This window comes from Echinops telfairi, unplaced genomic scaffold, assembly GCF_000313985.2.
Source record: "Echinops telfairi isolate 266 unplaced genomic scaffold, ASM31398v2 ScPeMD7_7;HRSCAF=31, whole genome shotgun sequence".
In the NCBI taxonomy this organism is placed as follows: domain Eukaryota; kingdom Metazoa; phylum Chordata; class Mammalia; order Afrosoricida; family Tenrecidae; genus Echinops; species Echinops telfairi.
Window position 1 is genome coordinate 28,857,862 of NW_022103904.1, and position 18,766 is coordinate 28,876,627.

Genomic DNA, 18,766 nt, shown 5'->3' on the forward strand with positions numbered 1-18,766 from the left:
AAAAAAAAAAGAACTAAGTATGAGGCCTTGCACTAGCCAACCTCAAAATCTACTGCACAGCCATAGTAGTCAAAACAGTCTGGTGACAATGATAGATTCATAGACCAATGGAACAGGATAGAAAACCCAGAAGTAAAAGTAACCACCTACAACCACCTAATTAAAGGACTAAAAAACATCGAAAGGGAAAGAGACACCCTCTTCAACAAATGGTGCTGGAAAAATTAAATCCCCATCTGCGTAAGAATGAAATACGACTCATACTTTGCTTCATGCACAAATAGGAATTCAAGATGTATTAGAGACCTAAATGTAAACTCCAGAACTATAAGGATCATCAGTAAGAAAACTGGGACAAACTTAAGGGCCCTATTGCAGGACATATATGAATATATATAATAAAGGAAATACACAGTGTGGAATAAAAAATAGATAAGTAGGACCTACTAAAAATAAAGTGATTATGCACCTCAGAAGAGTAAAACAGAGTCCATGGGTTGGGAAAACATCTTCCACAATTACACAGCAGACCAGGGACTAGTTACTAAAATCTATAGAATTCTTCAACATCTCAATAAGAAGAAGAGGAGAAAACTGATTAACAAATAATCCAATTAGAAGGTGAAAAAGGACACAGACAATTCACCAGGAATGACACTTGAATGGCTAACAAACGCATGGGAAATCACTCATGATTACTAGCCATCTGGGAGAGGCAAATTACAACAACAAGGAGAAATCAATTTAAATCTATGAAGATAGCTAAATTAAACAAACAAGCAAAAAACAGAGGCAATAAATGCTGGAGAGGGAAGAGAGAGATTGGAACTCTTATACACTCATGGTGGACTTGCAAACATGTGAAAAGCAATATGAAACTACCTAAAACAAGAGTGATTAGAATTATTATATAACCCAGCAATACATCTGCTGAGCATAGACTCCAAAGAAGTATGAGACAGAAAATGAATAGAATTATGCACCCTCCATGTTCATTGCAGCACAGTTCACAACAGCAAGTAGTTGAAAACAGTCTAAATGCCCATCAGTAGCGGAATGGATAAATAAACTCTGGTACATATACACAATGGAATACTATGCATCCCTAAAAAACAGGTATGCAATTCCTCACATCATGAAGAATTTTACATAATAATTATTTCCAGTGCCTGCATAAGTTGTCATTAAAATTTTACCATTTGAACCTGAATGAAGGCTGAACATGATAGTGGGACAAGAGGAAAGTAAAAGGAAATAGAGGAAAGAACTAGGAGGCAAAGGACATTTATAGAGGTCTAAATACAAGCACGTACATATATAAATATATGTTTATATAATGATAGGGAAATAGATCTATGTACATATATTTATATGTTAAGTATCAAAGTAGTAGATGGCCATTGGGCCTCTACTCAAGTACTCCCTCAATGCAAGAACACTTTGTTCTAATAACCTGGCATTCTGTGATGCTCACCTTACCAACATGATTGCTGAAGACAAAATGGGTACATAAGCAAATGTGGTAAATAAAGCTGATGTTGCCCAGCTCTCAACATAGCATCTGGGGTCTTAAAGGCTTGAAGATAAACAAGCGGCCATCTAGCTGAGAAGCAACAAAGTCCACATGATAGAAGCACACCAGCCTCTGTGATCATGATGTATTGATGGGATCAGGTATCAGGTATCAAAGACCCAAAACAAAAAATCTATCATTGTGAATGAGTGGGAATGTGGAGTGGACACCCAAAGTCCATCTGTAGACAATTGGACATCCCCTTACAGAAGGGTCTCCAGGAAAAGATGAGCCAGTCAGGGTGCAGTATAGCACCATTGAAACATACAATTTTCCTCTAGTTCTTTAATGCTTCCTCTCCCTCCTCCCCCCACTATCATGATCCCAATTCTACTTTACAAATCCGGCTAGACCAGAGCATGTACACTGGTACAGATAAGATCTGGAAACACAGGGAATCTAGGACAGATAAACCCCTCAGAACCAATTATGACAGTGGGGATACCAGGATGGGAAGGGGAAGGTGGATGGAGAAAGGGGGAACTGATCACAATGATCTACATATAAACCCCGTTCCTGGGGGGCTGACAACAGAAAAGTGGGTGAAGGGAAAAATCGGTCAGTGTAAGACATGAAAAAAAAATTATCAAGGGTTTATGAGGGAGAGATGGTGGAGGAGGGGGAAGTGAGCTGATACCAAGGGCTCAAGTAGAAAGAATGTGTTTTGAGAATGATGATGGCAACATCTATACAAATGTGTTTGACATAATGGATGGATGTGTGGATTTTGTGATAAGTGCTGTATGAGCACCCAGTAAAATTATTTTAAAAAATTTAACATTTGAATGATTCTTTTCATGCTGGATAGCTAGGCTTTTTCTCTTTCAATAACAGTTCCATAAACAGTATGCACAAACCCTAATTACAATTTGTTATATACTTTGGTATTGATTACTATACTGGAATTTGTGAGCTAATTGCTATTTTGATACATATTATTAAATTATCTTCTAGACCATTTTATCAGTTTTTACTTCACCAATATTATAGAAATATATGACTTACTGACTCATATTAACATAAGTAGTACCAATAGTTAATACTTTAATAATCTGATAAGTAAAAAATCACTTCTCATTGTTCTTTTCATTTGCATTCATTTACCTATTTATGAGGTTGAACATTTTACTTTCTCTTTTCTCAATTATCATTTCACGTACTATTGTAGCTATTGGTCACCTAAGTTATGTAAACTCTATTTCCAGTACATATGTTCTGCTGTTACCCTATTTTTGCAAATATTTCTCCCAAATTGATGTCTGTTTTTAAATTTTATTTGTATCATTTGTTTTAAAGAAATAAAGTTTTTGAACTTATTTAAATCAATTGTAATTTTGTCTCTGTGATTTCTTCCAGTGCTTTTAAGAATATAATTTCTTCCAAATATAGATACAAAATAAATGTTAACCTATGTCAATAATAAAAATAATCAACAGCTAATCAACAGGTCTAAAAACCTGTCATATATATATATGAAACACCCTATGACATGGATGTACCTGGAAACCATTTTGCTGAATGAAGCTAACTAATCACAAAAGGGCAAATATTGCATGAATCCAGTGCTGTAAGATAAATACCAAAATGAAGGCAGGCTTTTGTTCTCAGGTCATGTAATCTAATCTAGACCCCGAAGCAACAAAGTAGTGTGCCTGCTTAGTGCCCATGAAGTGTCTATCACTCTGTTATTTGTATCTCTTAAAACCACTTCAAGAGAAGAGGCCTGAGCTCAGCTGGGGTCAGTTTCTCATGATTGCAAGGAAAGGAGAAGACCAACCAATACCTGCCATATAACATTGTTCTACAATCACCCTGAATCAACTGTCAACTTCTACAAGAGTGACTTGTGAACCTTACTGGAAACTCAAGTGCAGGGACATTTCTGTGTCATAGAAGGAAATTACACTTCTATTGGTGGGTGGTGGGGCAACCTACCATTGTGAAAAATGCTTAATATTTGTTATACAGACCCCAAGGGGTAAATACACCCTGTGTCACGTTCCTAATTGGGTATTTTAGGCCTAGTTTCTATTTAGTTCTCAGTGACCCAGGTCACATGCTACAGACAACTGGAACTTTAGACTGTGCTTTCAAAGTGCACAACATCCTTCAATGACCACACCAGAAGGACCGGATTTGAAAACTCCACTAAACGAAGTGGACTTTACCATAAACTCACCTTGGACCTAATTATGAAATGCCCTCCTGTGAAAAGAAGCAGATGACTGCTATCCCAAGGTTACGGAATTGGTTGTCATTGGACTTTAGTTCAGAACCCTTGCATTAAGGGTGCTCAATGAATTGTGATTTGGGACTACCATATATTCATCCTCTCTTTGCTTTTTCATGACATGTATTTGTCTAGCAGGCTGGTTCTTCCTTTGTGAATGAATTTTATTGGAAGGTTTGCTCTACCCCAGCCCTAATTTCCTGTGTAAATAGTGTCCATTCAGTTAAGTTTTTAATTTGTAGAAGTCAATAATCAAGTATTTTGGTCTAAAAACCTGTCCTATAGATATATACATAAATTTCTTTTCTCAACAGTGTTTTCAATTCAATACTATTGAATTTAAATTAATAACACTATCATTACAATTAACATATGCCCCATGGGGGTGCTGTATAATATTTTCCAATAAAATGGTAACGATGTCTATATAGTGACCCAGAGACATACATAAGCCATAGGTACATGATTTTGAGCTTGCACTTAATCATAGCCTTAACCTAAAAACAATTAGTTCTCATGACATGGCCCTACTTTCTCACTCTCGTGAAGAGATCACTGAAGATCATTATAGCAAAGTGTGGTGAAGTGCCCAGCTATCAGAAAGAATAGTGTCTTGGGTCTTAAAGATATCGAAGTTATCATCAGCTAAGTCTACACAGAAGAAGCACCTCAGTCTGTGTGATCCAAGGATTGTAAATAACAAAATCCAAATCTGGAGGAAGGAACAGTTATCAGAGCTTAAACTCTGAACACCCTTTTTGCAGAAGGATGGCAGTAAAAGCCCAAAACTATTTGCATGGTCCCCATATGGATTAAGCCATCAGAAAAATCTCCATTGACCATAGTGCAGGATGTGAATATCCTTGCTACCAGATAGAGAACATTGTAACGTGGAATATGGCAGATGCGGTTACATTAAAATGTAACACTTTATCACTTGATATCCCCTTTGACCCATTTTAAATTATTTTCTGTTTTTAACATTTTCTTTTTAATCGAAGAACTTCATTCTGTCATTGTTATATTATCTTGGTTTTGTATGTTTTTCTATATAGGAAATTTAAGATAGTTGGGGGGAAATGGGATCCAACAATAATGAGTACAAGAAAATGTTCTAAAATTGATTGTGGTAATTGCACAGCCCGTCTTAATATAACTGAACTACTGAATATTATGCTATTTGAATTACATTTATATATTACAATAAAACCATTAAGAAATAACAAAAAGGAAAAAAGCTTGGATATTCTGAATTGACACCCAGCCTAGACCATGGTTGCCACAGATGAGAGAGAAGAGACCGGCTAGCATAAGTGTACACAGTTGCATGAATTCCTGAGCCTATGAGCACTGACAGGCAGGGAGAGATGGTGGGAGAAGAGGTATACATTCACATTGTTGTTAGCTGTGTCAAGTTGATTCCAACTCATAGAGACCCTATGTGTAAGAGAATGACACACCACCAGCCTCACAATTGTTATTATATTGAAGCCCACTGTTGCAGTTGTGTCAAGCCATCTCTTCAAGGGTCTTCCTCTTTTTCACTGCCCTTCTACTTCACTGCCGATCCTTTTTCAGGGACTGGTCTCTCCTGACATGTAAGTCTCGCCATCTTTGTTTCTAAGGAGCATTCTGGTTGTACTTCTTCCAAGGTATGGGTGTGTTTGTTTGTTTGCTTATTTATTTTTTTTCCAGCAGTCCATGGTACTCTCAATATTCTTCACCAGCACCATAATTCAACTTGATGAATTTAAATTCATCGATTCTTCTTCTGCCTTCCTTATTCAATGTCCAACTTTCACATGCATATGAAGCGAGTGAAAATATCATGTTTGAAGCAGGTACACCTTAGTCCTCTAAGTGATATCCTTGTTCTTCAACACTTTAAAGAGACCTTGGGCAGCAGATTTACCCAATGCAAAGTGCCATTTAATTTTTTGACTGGTGCTTCCATGAGCATTTTTGTGGATCCAAAAAGATGGAACCCTTAACAATTTCAATCTTTTCTCAATTTATCGTGATGGTCCAGTTATGAGGTCCAGTTGTGACATCCTTGGTATTCTTTACGTTGAGTTGTAATGCATACTGCAGACTACAACCCTTTACCTTCATCAGCAAGTACTTCCAGTCCTTCTCTCTTTCCACAGTCAAGGTTATGTCATCAGCTTATCGCAAGTTGTTAGTAAGTCTTCCACCAAGCCTGATATCATATTCTTTTTTATATAGTCAAGCCTCTTGAAGGATTTGCCCTGCATACAGATTGAATAAGTATAGTGACACATGTAGTTCCTGATTTCAGGCCGTGTGCTATTCCCATGTCCTATTCAAACTGCTACTTTTGATCCATGTCCATATTCTACATAAGCACAATGAATTGTTTTGGAATTCTAAATGTTATCAGTAGTTGGCTATGATTCATACAATCAATGCCTTTGCACAATCAATAAAAGACAAGTAGACATTTTTCTAGTATCCGATGCTCTGAGCCAAGATCCATCTGACATCAGCAAAAATATCCCCATGTATATGTGTGTATGCACTATTGCTGGTACCCACTGAACCAGCTTACATGGCTAGGGATGAACTGACCCAAACCTGACTAAGTGAATAGAAAGATGTTGACACTATTGAGCTGGTGTAAATTGCTTCAATTTGATGGCTTGCTCTAGACTGGGCTTTTCTTTATGAATGTATATGCCCGAAGTTGTGGAATAGAAGATTCTTCAGATCAAGGCCCATACTGTCTCTTCAGAGTACTGGTTTGATAGGGACAGATGAATCAGAAGTTGGCTATTTAAAATGGGGGAACAAAAAGGCATGGGATAGCTAGCTTATATGCTTTCATGGTTGTGATTATAATTTGAATGGCTGAGTGGGGGGAAGTTAATGCATCAAGTATGAAAAATATGGTGGCTAGGAGGTGACCTGCAGTGTTATGAATTATTTAGTACGGTCCTTCTAGCTACAGTACTTATAACCACCAAGTGACTGGACTGTTGTTGTTGTCGTTGTTGTTGTTGTTAGGTGCCATCAAGTCAGCTCTGAATAGCAATCCTATGTACAACAGAATGAAACACCACCCAGTTCTGTGCCATACGCACAATTGTGCTTATGTTTGCAGCTACTGTGTCAATCCATCTCGTCAAAGGTCTTCTGCTTTTTTGCTACCCTTGTGTTTTATCAAGCATGATATCCCCTTTCAGGGACTGGGCTCTCCAGATAACATGTCTCAAGCACACGAAGTCTTACCACCATCTTTGCTCAAAGAAGCATTCTGGCTATACTTCTTCCAAGATAGATTTGTTTGTTCTTCTGACAAATGTGAGGTACTTGTGGCCCCCCAAGAAGATTGAGATAGCGGGAGTGGGATCATGCAAGTAAGATATATGGGTGTATCAATCTTAAGGTAGGGATTATCTGTTTTGCCATTTTGGTAGGCTTGAAATGAATCATCCCAGAGGAAGAAAAGAGGATTTTATTACTATCAAGGAAGAAGATCCAGTAGAAGAACAAATCATTTGGACCCAAGATCCTGTGCTGAGCCTGCTAGGTGCAGGAGACACACAGGTCCCTGTGTTGGACCTCTTCAGTCCAGGGATGGTGAGAGGTAATGAGACGCTGTGGTAGATAGGTAGCTGGAGGAACCAGGAGTCTTGCAGGAAGTATCACTGTGGGCTTTCCAGCTCATGGATCAAGAAAGCTGAGTGCCTTTAGGGCAGGAGATTTACAGGCCGAGTAGGGTATCATTGGGCACTTATTCAGGGGACCTAAGTTTCCCAGTCCATGAAGTAAGAAATCTAAGTGAGAGCTTTCTGGGGGAGTGGGATGTCTCTGTACACTTAATTGTCAAGCTGAAAGAGTTTTGTAACATTTGCTTGAGCAGGACAGGGCTAGTCCGTGAGTTGAGGGATAGAGAAAGTCAAGCCAACAGGCACAGATAAAGGGAGGTTGTCCTGATCAATGAATTATATTCTTAGTATTCCTTATATGAATTGTAACCCGTTACTTCCCTTGTAAACCCCATCACTGTGATATGATTTGAGAGTCTTGGGTGGCCATTGAGACAGATTGTCAAGTCTCGCAGAGTAGAGAATGCTGTGGGAGGGACAGTTGTCTCAGAATTGGTAAGAAAATTGGAGTGTGGAAACACTCACCGCATAGGAATCAGCCTTGGGCAACTGATCCTGAGATAATACTCCCTTCCCATTGTGAAGAAAGAGTAGGTTAGAGACTGCTGCCCCTGTATAATTTCTAACAGTGCAGCACGATGTTCTGAACTCAAGTCCTCAGCAACTCTGCCTGAATTGTGCTGAAGACAGGATCCCACTGGGAGCAACCAATATCCCTGATCTGCAAAAGTAGCCAACCTATGCTTTTCCTTCACTTGTCTGCAAGTACACTTCTGCTCTTTGCAAAACACAGCTGAGTTGCCACGTCCCTCTGAAGAGCTTGTCTCCCTTTACACAGAAAAGACCATTCCCTGATGTTTGTGCCCCCAAACAACAACAAAATCCAAACTCACAGCCATTTAGTCTGTCCTGATTCATAGCAACTCTAGAGGCCAGGGTAGAACTACTCCAGTGGGTTTCCAAGACTAGCTCTTTACAAGAGTAGAAAGCCTCATCTCTCTCCCATGGAGGAGCTGGTGGGTTTGAACTGCTGACCAATACATAGCCACAAGCACTGTGTAAATGCCTCAGCCTCAGCATGATTTCCTTAAATGAGAATCACTCATTTCTACCTTTATTTACCCTGCCTGACAATGGAAGACAAAAGGGCTGGGGCTATCTTTCTAAAAAGCCGTTGTGCACTTTAGGTTCTTTAGGGTATCTGATATTTGGAAAATGTTCAACAAATGTTATATGCACAATTAGATGAGTCATTGGGGTAGACTCTTTGGGGCTAAGGAGATGCTAATCATGGGGGTCTAAGGAAAGAGGAACTCGGTCTCTGGTTCCACAACTGCTTCTAGACTCCTCCCAGCTCTTCCATGTCTTGCCTAGACTGCCTGGTTTCTGTTCACTAGATATAGGAAAAGGCTGTCTCTTTGGAACGACGTCTGAGCCCAAATCTTTCTCAAAGCAAATAGTGGTATGCTCCACACGAGACTGCCATCATTTATGGGGCCCAATGAAAAATGAAAATATGGAGTCCCTGGTTGAAAAGTTATTAACATTTTCAAGATGGTGACTGCAGATCGTGTGAATTCATAGGAGTGAGATGTGTAACGTCGTCAGCAGCTCACCTCATTAGAAAAGCCAACTGGATGTTGCAAATGTCTTGATCTTTGATAAAAAAGCTTAAAGAAACAAGAATTTATGGAGTAAGATTCCCCAAACATGCCTGAACCTGAGAAGTCAGTCCCATGAGTGTTGGTAAGGTGCTCATGCTTGTGACTCACCTGGCAAGGACTCCAGCAGCTCCTGCACAACCTCAGTGTGTCCGAAATGTGTGGCTTCCACGGCAGGGTTGTCATCATTAGGCTCTGTGGACAGCTGCACCCTCCTCTCAGTGAGCAGATAGCGCACTGTTTCCAGGTCTCCGTTGGCTGAGGAGATGCTAAGAAGCTGGCCCTGTTTGAAACAGAGCAGGGCTTGGTTTAGATAGGTGCTGTTTGGAGAACAGACTTCAAAGAAACATGTTGCCAAGTTGATACTCACTGCCATTGAGTCAATGCTGACTCAGTGACCCACTATGAGTTTGGGCTTCTGAGACTGGGAGTAGAAAGTCCAGTCTTTCTCCCATAGAGCTGCTGGTGGTTTTGAACTGCCAACTATGCAGAGCATAGCATAGCCCAACTCATATAACCACTATGCCACCAGGGTTCCATTACCAAGCTGATGCATAACACTAACACTGAGTTTTCTGGCACGGAAGTCACAGATCACATGGGGCTGCTGAGTTCTTGCAGTGTGGCCAGTACTAAGCGACATGTACTCAAAGTACACGGTGCATATGTGATTTTGAAGATTATACAAAATAAAAGGAATGTATCTCTTTAATTACTTTTATTTTGATTGCATGTTAGAAAGGATGATTTTAAATCTATGCAGCCTAAGTAAAAAATATTATTAAAATAAATTTCACATTTTCTGCTGGAAAATTTGTAGTCCGTAGGTGGTAGAAACAGTGAAACAAGTTTAGTTACTAATTCAAAGGTTGGCTGTTTGAGTCTACCAAGAGATGTCTCAGAAGAGAAAATAGGTGACCCACTCTGAAAAATCAGCACTATAAACCCTGCTGTAAACCCATGGTTCAGTTCCAACACACGTGGGGTGGTCCAGCATCAAAGTTGACTTGATACAACTGGCACTGGTATTGGAAATTTTAACACCAGATGTGTGGCTTACATTATAATTCTATTGGACAATGGTGCTCTATGGGAAACAGAAAGATTTCTCCCAAGTCCTCTGGGCCCACCATAGGTGGAGCCCACTCCCTGCTGTTAAGGACAATGGGCTACTTCTCCCTAAAGGCTTGGGGCCATCAGTTTGGTCCCTGCAAGGTGGGTTTAGACCCTACTGATAATGGTTTCTATAGTGAGCCAGAGTACAGGTCAAAGCAGCTCAGTGATATCCAAAATTAAGCTCCTCCCTGAATCTAGAATCAGCCCATCTCGTCACATATGTGCCCCCAATACTTCCCCTTCCTATTGCATTGAAACCTCTAGATCACCCCCCTCCCATTATTGTATTACCTATAGCACAACTGTTTCCTGTGATGTATGTCTTTACCTATAATTAGGGGGCTTGCTCACCCACCAAGGATATATAAGCTTGAGTTAGCAATAAAGAAATCTCTCTTTCTCTCTCCACGTGGTCCACCAAGTGAGGCTGAGGTAGGCATGCTATCATGAAATGTGGCTGACTCCATTAGTTCAATCTCTCATGCTCTCTATGTCTTTACTATAATCTTTACTTATTATCGCTGTACAATTGCACCTACCAGACCCGTGATGATGTGTTAGGGGCTGGTTTGCCTCACAGTGCTCTCTACTATAAGCTTCACTGGGGCAGGGACTATGGAAGCTCAATAAACACCAAATGTATGTGGATCAGATTACAGAAGAACCAGGTTCTCTGAAGGACTCTCCTGCACCTTATTCACAAATGGAAATGTGACAGATGAGGGGATTCCACAGACTGAATCCTGGGACAAAGATCTTCCAGACACATTTAATGTAATTCTTGACTTAGGGATCAGAGGAAAGAAAGTGTAGGGTGGAAATAAGACCTGAGCCTAAGGTCCTTTGTCAGGCCATTTCAACGTGTACATCAAGCTCATTTGAGCCTTATATCAACTCCACAAGACTAATGTAGTCATACAGAAGAGGAAATGGAGGTTCAGAGAGGCTTGACAAAGATCACATAACTGTCACCAACTGACTTCTCACCAGCTCCCAGTGTTTGCGAAGATGGTCCCCTGGTGGATGCTGGTTGGCATGTGAAATGTTCCATTGCATTACTAAAAGTGCCAACCTTCCTGGACGACACCTACTTCTCATGGACTCAGGCGTTGATATTGTTCTAAGGGGCAGATTCAGAACTCAAGGTGGAATGACACAGCCACAAAGGACTGTCAGCATCTACTGAGGACCTATCGCATATAAGATACTGGTACTTTACAACAATTAGTTCCTTTCATCTAATGTGCCCACTGGATAATAGGGAGCCTGTTAGTGAGTTTATAACAGAGTTTGAATTGGGAGTATGTATAAAGTAGCCATACATGAGCATGATTTATTTAAGTGTTGTTGGTATAGAAAACAAGTATCTTTGTAGTTTACTTTAGCATGTGATGAGCAGGATGGGTAAATGGAACCACAGCTCCGAACAATGACAAGCCGGGTGTAGTGCTGAGTATTGTTTTTACAGGAGAACATTTAATTCCCTTATCAGTCCTTTGAGTATCCTGTCTTTATTTTCATCTTATTGAACAGGGGAAAAAAAGACTTGTCCATGTTGAGTAAAGTTAGAGTCAGCAGAACTATCCAGGATTTGAATTGGAGTCTACCTGTCTCCGAAGCTCATGTTCTCTTCATTTTGCCCAAGATATCCTGGCAAATGTGGGTTTTCAGGAAGGCTGGGCGGCTGAAAGTGGAGAGATACTGAGTAGTAGGTGGGCTTTGGACATTAAGACTGCCAGGCAATGCTGAAGTTTGAGCTAAGGAACTGGAAGCGTTATTTGGAACACAGAAGAAAGTGACATATTCAAATTGACCAGGAAAGAAAAACTCACTCTGCTGCCAATTAGTCTGGGGGTGGGGTGGGGTGGTGGGGAGGAGACCTGCTATTCCAGGAAACCATGTCTTTACAGGGAAATGTCACAGTAATTGATTAGATGAGTCACCACATGCAAGCAACAGCTGTCTAGACTAGCTGGTTAGAAGCTTAAACATCCCGTTCTCACGAAATGGTAAATTATGTCAGTGGGAACCAGAGAGGGAAGAAGTACCAGAGGGGGCTCCCTGTTTAGAGATAGCATGAGACTCGAAAGTATGTACTTATTTTAATTCAACAATCTAGAAAAGTATTCAATTAAAAGTAGATCTCCTTCTAGGTTGCCACATCTGAGTCCCCTTCAGCAAAAGAAACCACTTTTATAGCCCTTCCCACAGCTTTCCAGAAAGTTTGTCCATTACAAACAAACAAACAGCCTCTGTTGAGTAGATACTGATTGACACACCCATTTGTGTCACAGTAGAATTGTGCTCCACAGGGTTTTCAGTGGCTGGCTGTTCAGAGGTAGATCACCAGGCCTTTCTTGCAACATACTTTTAGGTAGTCTTGAACCTCCAACCTTTTATTTAGCAGCTAAATGTGTTAACCATTTAAATCATCTGGAAATCCATACATACAAAGTTAATCTCATATTAAACAAAATGCTTTTTATTGGTACATAACATACATACATACATAAAAATATAAAACTTAGAAGCATTATCTTGATGAATTGCACCAAGTAAACACATCTATGTAGCTGGCACCCAGACCAAGGCTCAGAACCTGACCTGTTCTCACAATCCCCTCATTATACCCTTTTTCAATCATAGCCTATCAGGGGTAACCAATTAACCATGATTTTGAAAACCTATATCAAATTTTCCCTCTCCTAAACTATAAAAAAATTATTATCTCCTCTTCTTTTTTTTTTACTTCTCATTTAGAAATAATCACAGATTCATAGGACATTCTGCAAAGACTTCACCCATTTCCCCCCAGTGCGGGCATCTCATCTAACAATAATGCATCACTGAAACAAAGGCCTGGTGTTGGTACGCTGTGTGTGTGTGTGTGTGTGTGTGTGTGCACAGTTCTCACGATGCCGTGATATATCTGTGTAACTCCAGCACAGCCAGGACACAGTTCTTCCATTGCCTCCTGCCACCCTTTCAGTCGCACCCTCTCTCCTCTGTCCCAAAACCTGGCGACCGCTAGTCTGCTTCCAATCTCTATCATTTCATCCTTTCAAGAATACTATATAAACACAATGATATAGACTGTGTCCTTTGAGATGACTTCTTTACACAATATAATGTACTTGATGTACTCTCTGAGGTTTTGTGTCTATCAAAAAATCATTTATTTTATTGCTACATAGGATTCATTTCTTGATTATTACTTTAATAAATGTTGATTATAGATTATAGATAAATGTGGATCCAGGTAGAATGAAATCACTGGGGTAAGGTATGGGTCCCTTTTCATTCTTCTACAGATGGATATCCAGCACCATTTATTGATGAAGGCATCCCCTTCTCATTTAATGTTTTTTTGGGCCTTTGTTGAAAACCAGTTGTCTGTAGACAGATACTTCTATGTCTGGGGTTTCTGTCCTATTCCATTGGTCTATATATCTATCATTAAACCAGTACCAGGCTGTTTTGACAATTGTGTCCGTGCAGATGGTGTTAAAGCCAGGTAGTGCAAGACCATCTACTTTGTTCCTCTTTTTCACAAGTTCTTTGCTTATTCTTTACTCTCCATATGAAGTTGATAAACAATTTCTTTCACTTCTTTAAAGAACAATGTTGGGATTTGATTGGAATTGCATTGAATTTGTATATTGCTTTAGATAGTATTGACATTTTCACAATATTGAGTTTTCCTTTCCATGAACATGGGAGATTCTTCCATCTGTGTCGGTCTCTTTTGGTTTCATGTATTAATGTTCTGTTGTTTTCCTTATTCAGGTCTTTTGTTTCTTTAGTTAGGGTTATTTCTAGATATTTTAATTTTGTGTGGCTGTTGTGACTGTTATTGTTTTCTTGATGTCTTTTTTGGATCTGTCATCACTAGTGTGCAGGAGTCCAATTGATTTCTGCTTGTTAATTTTGTGTCCTGATACTTAACTAAATCCCTCGATTGTTTTGAAATCTGCAAATAGAGAGTTTCACTTCTTTGTCAAGTTTTAGTCCCTTAATTTATTGTTGTTGTCTTATGGCTATGGCCAGGACTTCCAGCAAAATGTTGAATAAGAGTGGCAATAAGAGACATTGTTGATGAATGTCTGTTTTCAGTCGGAATGTTTTCAACTTTTTGCCACTAAGTATGATATTAGCTGATGGTTTATCATATATGGCCTTTATCATATATGTCCTATCTTATTAAGTGTATAAGGAATTGGTAGTGAATATTGTAAAATGGTTTTTCTGCATCAATTGATATCATGTAGTTCCTATCTTTAATCTTGTTTATGTGGTGTATTGCATTAATTGTGTTTCAAATGTTGGACCATCCTTGAATCCCCTGGTATGAATCCCACTTGGTCATAATTTAAAAAAAATATGTTGTTGGATTCTACTGGCTAGGATTTTGTTGAGAATGTTTTCATCTACGTTCATGAGGGAGAATGGTCTTCTATCTTTGTGGAGTCTTTGCCTGGTTTGGGGACCAGGATTATTCTAGCTTTGTAGAATGAGTTTGGGGGCTTTCTGTCTCTTTCTGTGTTCTGGAGTCATTTGTATAGAATTGGTGACAACGCTTCTCTGAAAACTTCATAGAATTCTCCGGTGAAGTCATCTGGTCCTGGACTTTTTTTTTGGTTGGGAGTTTTTTTCTGACCTTTTTTATTTCTTCTTTTGCTATGGCTCTGTTCAAGTTTTTATTGTCCAGCTGCATTACTTTGAGTAGAAGGTGTTTTTATAGGTATTTTTCCATGTCACCTACATTACCAAATTTGTTGGAATTCAGTCTTTGATAATATTGTGTCATTATTCTTTTTATTTCATTTGGTTCTGTTGTGATGCCACCTGTTCCGTCTCTAATTCTAGATATATTTCTCTGCTTCTTTTTCTTTGTTAAGTTTGATAGCAGTTTGTCAATTTTGTTGATCCTTTCAAAAATTAACTTCTTGTTTTGTTGATTTCTCCATTGTTTTTCTGTTTTCTGGCTTATTTATTTCTGCTTTAATTTTTTTTTAAATCGTTTTATTAGGGGCTCATACAACTCTTATCACAATCCATACATACATCAGTTGTGTAAAGCACATTTGTACATTCATCGCCCTCATCATTCTCAAAACATTTCCTCTCCACTTAAGCTCCTGGCATCAGGTCTTCATTTTCCCCCCTCCCTCCCCATTCCCCTCTCCCTCATGAACCCTTGATAATTTATAAATTATTATTTTGTCAAATCTTGCCCTGTCCGACGTCTCCCTTCACCCACTTTTCTGTTGTCCATCCCCCAGGGAGGAGGGTCACATGTAGATCCTTGTAATCAGTTCCACCTTTCCAACCCACCCTCCCTCTATGCTCCCAGTATTGGCACTCACACCACTGGTCCTGAAGGGATCATCCGCCCTGGATTCCCTGTGTTTCCAGTTCCTATCTGTACCAGTGTACACCCTCTGGTCTAGCCAGATTTGCAAGGTAGAATTCGGATCATGATAGTGTGGGGTGGTGGGGGGAGGAAGCATTTAGGAACTAGAGGAAAGTTGAATTTTTCATCCTTGCTACATCGCATCCTGTCTGGCTCGTCTCCTCTCCGAGACCCCTCTACAAGAGGATCTCCAGTGGCCTACAAATGGGCTTTGGGTCTCCACTCTGCCCTCCCCCCCCCTCATTCACTATGGTAAGATTTTTTTGTTCTGATGATGCCTGATACTTGATCCCTTCGACTCCTTGTGATCGCACAGGCTGGTGTGCTTCTTCCATGTGAGCTTTGTTATACAGGAGTTGGATATGTCTTGACAGTATTTCATGGTAGGGATATGCCACAGTTTGTTTCAACCATTGGGATGAATATGGCAGGCCGTTGACTCAAATCCAAAGAACCAGATGTTGATGAACAAGATGTAGGCCCCAGACCCAGAAAGACATAGAAAAGTTTTTCCATGTCATCCACTTATATTGGAAGCAGATCACAGCCTTGAGGAAACATTCTTTCAATGGAATGCATCAGAGATGTGACCCGAGTTAGGGTGTTGCATCCCACCCTAATGTTTTTAAGATTGGCTATTCATAGCAGATCCCATTATGGAGATGATTACATTATTTTGGTCACATTATTTTCCTGTCAGTTTAAAGTATATTTAATATTCTTTGCCAACATTACTTACACTTCAAAGGTATTATCCTTTCTTACTCATTGTCCAGCATTTGAGTATAGATGAAGCTATTGGAATACCATGGCTTGGGTCAGGTGGACCTTAAACCTTCAGAATGACACTTTGCTTTGTAACATTTTAAGAGATATTGTGTAACAGATTTTCTCAGTACAATAAATCATTTTATTTCCTGACTGTTGTTTCCTTGAGTGTTGATTGAGGGTCCAAGTGTAACTAACTCCGTGGCAACTTCAATGTTTTTTCTGTTTATCCTGATGTTGCTTATTGGTTCAGTTGGGAAAATTTTCGTTGTCTTCATGTTGATGTGTAATCCATATTGATGGCTGGACTCTTTGATCTTCACCAGAAAAAGCTTCATGGACCCTTCCTTCTCAGCCAACAAGGTTGTGCCATCTCCACATCATTGGGTGATAAGAAGTCTTTCTCCAATTCTGATGCAATGCTCTTCATATAGCTCAGTTTGGATTATTTGTCCAGCACACAGATTGGGTAAGCATTGTGTAAAAATATAACCCTGATAAACCCCTTTCCTGATTTTATTTATTTATTCCCTTTTCTGATTTTAAACCACATAGTATCACCTGGTTCTGCTAAAATGCCTTTTGTTTATGTACAGGTTTTTTTTTTTTTAAAGATCATTTCATTGGGGCCTCTTACAGCTCTTATACCAATCCATACATCAATTGTATCAAGCATATTGGTACACATGTTGCCATCATTATTTTCTATTTGAGTCCTTGGTATCAGCTCCTCTTTTTATGCTCCTTTGCTTGCCCCCCCCCTTGATAAATTATAACTTATTATTATTTTCATATCTTACACCAACTGCTGTCTCCCTTCCCCAGTGGTTTCTTCCCCCTTCATCTACCCACCTTCTACCTACCCTCCTGGTATCACTACTCCCATTTCTGTTTCTGGAGGGTTTATCTGGGTCAGGTGTGATTTCATCACAAGCCTCTTACAGATAAGATGAGTTCTTATCTGTACCTGTGTTATGTACAGGTTTTGTATGAGTAAAATTAAGTGTTCTGGAATTGCCATTCTTTACAATGTTACCCAAACTTTGTTATGATCCAAACAACTGAGTGGATTTAGTAGTCGTTAATCAATGAGAAAGGCAACAGGCTACTGGATCATAGGGTTGTAGGAGGTGGCAAAAGCAAAATATGTAGATCAAGTGGCAAGCTCATGGCTTCTTATACCCGCCAAACTGGAAGTCAGATGGGACAAGGGCAGAATTAAGAGAGAGAGAGAAACACAGAGACAGACAGACCAAAACATTCAGTTATTGGATGTAAACCACTCAGTTATTGGATGTAACCCACACCACTAAGGAAATTCCCCTTCCAATTGATTGACTCCTCACATTAGACCAACATAATGGAGGATGATCCCAAAACACTGAGGATCATGGTTTAGGTAAGGTGATAGATGACAATAGCCATATCATTAACTATTGACTCCCCCTTGTGGTGACTTTATGTGCGACAGAATATGATCCTGCATTACACTCACCATTGCCAGCATGTTTGAATTATTGTTGTGGCCACTATGTAAATGCATTTGACTGAGGATCTCCTTTGTCCTCATTGGATCTCTACTAAGGCATCACATGATGGCATCACTACAACTGAGTCTTCCTGATGACATACCCAAAGAGAGTCACACAAGGTTATGCTGTAATCTGGAGGGTTTTTATTAGTTGATTTTTGAGTTTAAACTGGGTATTTGGATTGTTTCCAGTGTTTTGCTAATATAAATAATGCTACAGTAAATCTTTATATAATTTATACAGTATATTTTTTATGTTATTCCTTATTATAAGGTTACTTTCCAGAATAGCTTTGTGAGAGCTGGCAGTGTTTTGTTCTGTTGTACATATGTCTAGTATGAGTTAGAACCAAGTAGATACTAACAATTAACAAGGACTCCAGTGAGGTGGTGGTGAGGGACCTGCTTTAGTTAGGCAGGCTGAGATGTAGCTTAAGTCAAAGCCAACTTAAAGAAATAAACCCATAGTTTATATGTGAAATGAAGTATTAGTAGAAAACAATTAAAAATCTCCATTACAATTAGGATGATAGCCAGAACATAATCTGTGAAATCAGTCTGTCTGGCCCAGATGGCTAGGTACAGTATGGAGAATGGCACCCAGCCTACCTTTTCCAGCTGAGATGTGCTTTCATCACAAGCCTCTTTGATCAGGTTCCGGGCCTTGGTGAGATTGCCCTGCTTGTAAGCAGTGTTGATGCCTTCTGTCCAAGAAAACGCTGCCATACAGCCATTATCTGATGTAGATGGTTTGCTGCCCACATCCATGTTACCTGCAAAACAGGAAGAAACAAACATAAAAAAATCTACAGAGAAAATAGTATGAGATATGGAACAAATTTCAT

The 18,766-nt window shown here is 39.5% G+C and overlaps 1 protein-coding gene across 2 annotated transcripts in view; it reads right to left on the reverse strand.

Annotated features, from left to right (window-relative positions):
• LRRK1 (leucine rich repeat kinase 1) overlaps positions 1–18,766 on the reverse strand; it is a 218,690-nt gene that overhangs the window by 155,276 nt on the left and 44,648 nt on the right. For both annotated transcript variants that reach the window (XM_045286375.1, XM_004717458.2), the window contains exons 2-3: positions 18,531–18,694; positions 9,205–9,376 (exon numbers count right to left, since the gene is read on the reverse strand). In XM_045286375.1, coding sequence (XP_045142310.1) covers positions 9,205–9,376; positions 18,531–18,694 — 336 coding nt within the window. The remainder of the gene's footprint in view (positions 1–9,204; positions 9,377–18,530; positions 18,695–18,766) is intronic.